Source organism: Ruditapes philippinarum, unplaced genomic scaffold (genome assembly GCF_026571515.1).
Source record: "Ruditapes philippinarum isolate M1 unplaced genomic scaffold, ASM2657151v2 ctg2015_1_1_1_1, whole genome shotgun sequence".
In the NCBI taxonomy this organism is placed as follows: Eukaryota; Metazoa; Mollusca; class Bivalvia; order Venerida; family Veneridae; genus Ruditapes; species Ruditapes philippinarum.
In genome coordinates, this window is record NW_026858706.1 from 285,169 (window position 1) to 290,000 (window position 4,832).

The window sequence follows — 4,832 nt, forward strand, 5'->3', positions numbered from 1 at the left end:
TAAAAACACCATTAGTTAAAACAACTACTTAAAGCCTAAATGCAGTGTACAACAAACAGTAAGCTAAGTATGATGATAGCAATTTTCTTTTAACTAATTTTCTCAGTCAACAATCTACATGTATATGCAGTCACGTGCTTATAACTCTTTTTTTTTGTTTAACTGTCCTAACAATGGAATTAACCTTATACAAATGTGGCATGAAAAGTCTCTATAAATACATTATAGATCTACAACAGTCACAACTCTTGTTTCTTCAGATATATATAAAACTTGGCACTTGAAACGCTATTTTGAAATGGACGGCAACAATATCACAGAATCGGGAAATTTCTCCGTCATACAGTCAAAACTGAAATAAAAGATACAATATAATTATATATGATATAGAAGAAATTTGAAAATATAGATCTATATAATAATATTTCACCAGGGATGCAAAGACAACATTTATTGCAATATTCTACTTATGTCATAAAAGAAGTCAGAAGAAATTAATTAAAGTAAACAAATTAATTACAGTAAACAATCATTCCAATAAGTTATGAATATTTTACATATTTCAACTTTTTGATTGTAATTTTTACAGATTTTTTAACAAATGATATGTTTACATTAAACTCCTACCATTGTTAACTTATGTAACATTTTTTTTATCTTAATGATATGGAATAAACATTTAAAACACCATATCATTCATACATGTCTATATAAAATAAAGTTGTTATTATACAAAGTACATGTAAATTGTTACTTTAAAGTATGTTGATATTTTATAACTGTTTCTTTACAAACCAAGTTCTTACCTTACAAAAAGATGTTAAAGTTTTAATAGAGAGTAAATGCACCTCTTTTCATGCAAGCACTACAACATAATTAAAGACCAAGCCTAAGGAGAAGGGATTTAATAAATCAGAGCATTTCCACAAATATTAATGCTTGAAAAAAGGTGCATTAGCACTATTCTTGCATCTTATTTGGTTATTCCACTTTTCATTGTCTGTTTGTCACATATAAAGACACCATTTGTCATGCTTTCCCTGTGCTACTGTGATATCATTTGACAGTTATGTTTTGAAAATGGAAAATGGGCCATCATTTCAGTAAGGTATTTTTACATTGCCCCATGAGTCACACATACATTATTGTAAAAACTACAACAACAGCACATGGTCAAACGGTTTTATCAACAAAATGCATGCTCTTTCCTCTGATAACGTATACCAGTGTGTGTACTTGTTATGCAAGAATAATCCTTCATTACTTACTATCTCTGTCTATATAAATGTTCCTATTTAATCTGTCGTCCGACCGTGACCTTGATCTTGGTCGCTGTGCAAGATAACCATGACGATGATAAGCTGGACTAGGTGACCTTTGTCTGTCCTATTAACAAAACATAGAAAGAACAAACTGTAACAAGAATAAGTATAAATATACAAATTCATCCTTATGTTCATGAAAATTTTGAAAATGCTTTTAAAGTAAAATATTCTGAAGTGAACAAAGAAAGTAATTGACACATTGCATATCGGCACTTATAATCCACGTAAATTACCAAAAAGAGGTCAAAGTGTGCAAAAATATCCCCTAATGTGTTAGTAACCCTGTAGAAATATGAACTGTTAATGACAAGGGATTTCTTCATCTCCACAAAATAATACAGGACAAGAAGATATTATAAACTAAAAGAGAACTTACAGGAGAAGGTATTAATCCAGCTGACCTTGACCTTGCCCTGCGTAAAGTTGGACTGGTTATATCTGAAGTTGTTACTAACACCTGAAATATAATCAACATTTACATATTATAACAATAATAACATATTCTAACAAACATACATACTCTCTATGTCTACAAATTTGAACTTCTCAGTCATTCTCATACTCTGTAAGACTGTACTTCATTATGGATATTGTACTGCACCATGGAAACTGTATACCATTATGATAGTGTATTGCACCATGGAAAGTTTTTTTTCCACCATGGAGGGTGTATTGCACCATGGAAAGTTTTTTTTCCACCATGGAGGGTGTATTGCACCATGGAAAGTTTTTTTTCCACCATGGAGGGTGTATTGCACCATGGAAAGTTTTTTTTCCACCATGGAGGGTGTATTGCACCATGGAAGTGTATTCCACCATGGAGATTGTATTGCTACATGGAGACTGTATTCTCCAATGGAGACTGTATTGCACCACGGAAACTGTATATCACCCTAGAGATTGTATTACACCATGGAGACTGTATTGTATTATCCAATGGAGACTGTACTGCACCAGGGAAACTGTATATCACTATTGAGATTGTATTGCTACATGGAGACTGTATATCACGATGGATATTGTATTGCATCAAAGGGATTGTATTTCATCAAAGAGATTTTATTGCTCTATGGAAACTGTATATCACCATGGAGATTGTATTACACTATGGAAATATGTTATCCTACACAAACTTACATCTTGTAAGGTGTTGAGTTTCTTCCTCAAATTTTCTATTGTACCCTCTGACTGAAGTCTTGCTTGTTCCATTGCATCAGCATGTCTCTGCATTTGTTGTTGTAGTTGTAACTAAAATAAAACAAGTGATTAATCACTTTAAACCTAACATTTTTTTGTCTCTTATTTTGCAACAACATTAATTAAATTTTCCACATTTCCCAAAAGAATGCTTATATTCTGAATAGCCTTAACCCAGGATACAAATTTCAGGTAATTCCACGTAACCACATATACAATGTACCACTTTTCACAGTGTTGGATAATAAAAGAAAAATGTAAAAAAAATGAGATAATTAAAATACTACATTAAATTTTGACAATTACTTGCTTTCAATACCAAATGTATATTAGGTAGAGGCTTAATTTGTACAAAAATATCTTGCTAAAGTCTTAAAGAAATGCTAAAATTTGAGGTAAACTAAAAACAGCTTTAAACCTTGGTCTGCGATTCAAGAATGCTATGTACCAAATATTTTGGCTTACAGCCTTATTTTTTTCTACTGTATTATAAAAGATTATTAAAATTTTACCCGAAGTAACTCTTGCTCCTTTGACAATTTTTCTCGTAAAAGCTCCGACTTCCTCTGTTCCTCGGCACTTTCTATTCTTATATTCTCTTTATCATCAGACAGTCTGTCTATCGTCTGTAAAAACAAAAATAAATAAAAAATAAAATCTCTGCGTAATGTCAAATGTATATCTCCTTAATCAAAAGTCACTGAAATGAAACAGGAAACCTTTAATATTCTATCTATATTTGATAACTGCTTATAATTCTTAGCTTTCAAAGTCAAAAGGTACAGTACTTAAGTGACACAGTCAAGAAAATAAAAAATCAAGAAGTGGAGAAAAATAACAAGATGAGTCATTCAATACACAAGACGTGTCATTCAATAAACTATCTAGACAACTAGAAATAAAGGATTTAAATCACCAATGGGAATACAGAATACATGGAAGATCAGGTCGGGAAACTGAATGTGTTAGCCTCATTAAATAAAGTCATTACTAAATACTTACTTTACATTGAAATAGTATCAAAAGAAAACTGAAAATCTATCGTAATTAATCAAAACAGTTACAAATTTATTAAAACAGCTTTCTATGCTGAAATAAATTTATGACCTTAAATCACTGATCAATATCTAGTTAAATAATAAATTCTGATTAAAATAAATTAATTGTTTTGCTTTGAGCTTTGAGGATAAGTAAAACAATTCTCCATCCATTAAGTCCTGAGGTTTGTAATAGACCCATCATAACCATTTTAATCTTTACCATTTTAAATACCGGTATCTTAAATGGACTTGCAATTTACAATATCTGTCATGAACAAACTTAATACATGTATATGCAAGTCTGCAATTTTCAACTAATTGTTTCTTGCTTAATTACTGCATGTTTGTAACAATGATTTTCATTTAATAATCATGATGCTATTTATAACACATTTTAACAAGTGTTTTTGTTAACCATATAACCCTGCCCTAACTGCTCTCAGGTCATGTATGCTTAAAACTGCTCATACTTAAGTCATATTAAATGTACAATACGTATAACTAACAATATATAACCGCTAAAAAAAGATGACCCTTTAGTAGAATGGTAAAATTTTCATATGTAATTTTTTTTGATGTTTTAATGAAAGTAACTTTGATAAATAGTGCCAAACAATATGATATAAGTAGGTTATGATGGGTCCATTTCTTTTAAAGCTAAAAATTCATTAATCAATCCAATGAAATTATCTGCTTATAAAGCAATAGTAATGACCAACAAGAGATGAAATAATGATCTGACATAAAATAAGAACATGTGAAACACATGCAGTATAGGCATTACATGATAGAACAACCTGATTTAGTTATATACTGTAAAATCTCTAATAAACATTCCCATCTAAATGCCACTCTCTCCTAAAACCAATTACATCACTTGAAATTCTTAGTAAAAAAAATCAGAGTAAAGCATAACTTCATCCCAATTGATCCAACAAAAATAAATAAGATATTTCTCTTAAAATTGTTTCATTTTTTAAATCTTTAAATACACTGCTGAGTACCTTTAATATCAAAATTATAAATTAAGAAGTCAATAGTGAAGTATCTGTTCATGATGCAAGGATGGTTACCTTTGGTAAATGCATACACATTAAAAATTTAATCATAGGATGTTTTATATGAAAAGTACTTGACCAACCTTTAAACTGTAAGCATATATTACTTTAAAGGCATATTTTATGCATAGGAAAAACATTAAAATCTTAACCATATTTATTAAGGTGTATTTGTTTATTTCTGATTTTACAGTATGATTGTTAAAAAAACA

General features: G+C 30.0%; 1 protein-coding gene across 1 annotated transcript in view; it reads right to left on the bottom strand.

Moving 5' to 3' along the window:
- Window positions 1-211: 211 nt before the first annotated feature.
- The window catches only part of LOC132754008 (centriolin-like), a 62,613-nt gene continuing 57,992 nt past the window's right edge, over window positions 212-4,832 (bottom strand). The window contains exons 23-27 of the mRNA XM_060744597.1: window positions 3,035-3,148; window positions 2,463-2,573; window positions 1,702-1,782; window positions 1,269-1,386; window positions 212-352 (exon numbers count right to left, since the gene is read on the bottom strand). Of these exons, the coding sequence (XP_060600580.1) occupies window positions 339-352; window positions 1,269-1,386; window positions 1,702-1,782; window positions 2,463-2,573; window positions 3,035-3,148 (438 nt within the window). The 3' untranslated portion in view covers window positions 212-338. The remainder of the gene's footprint in view (window positions 353-1,268; window positions 1,387-1,701; window positions 1,783-2,462; window positions 2,574-3,034; window positions 3,149-4,832) is intronic.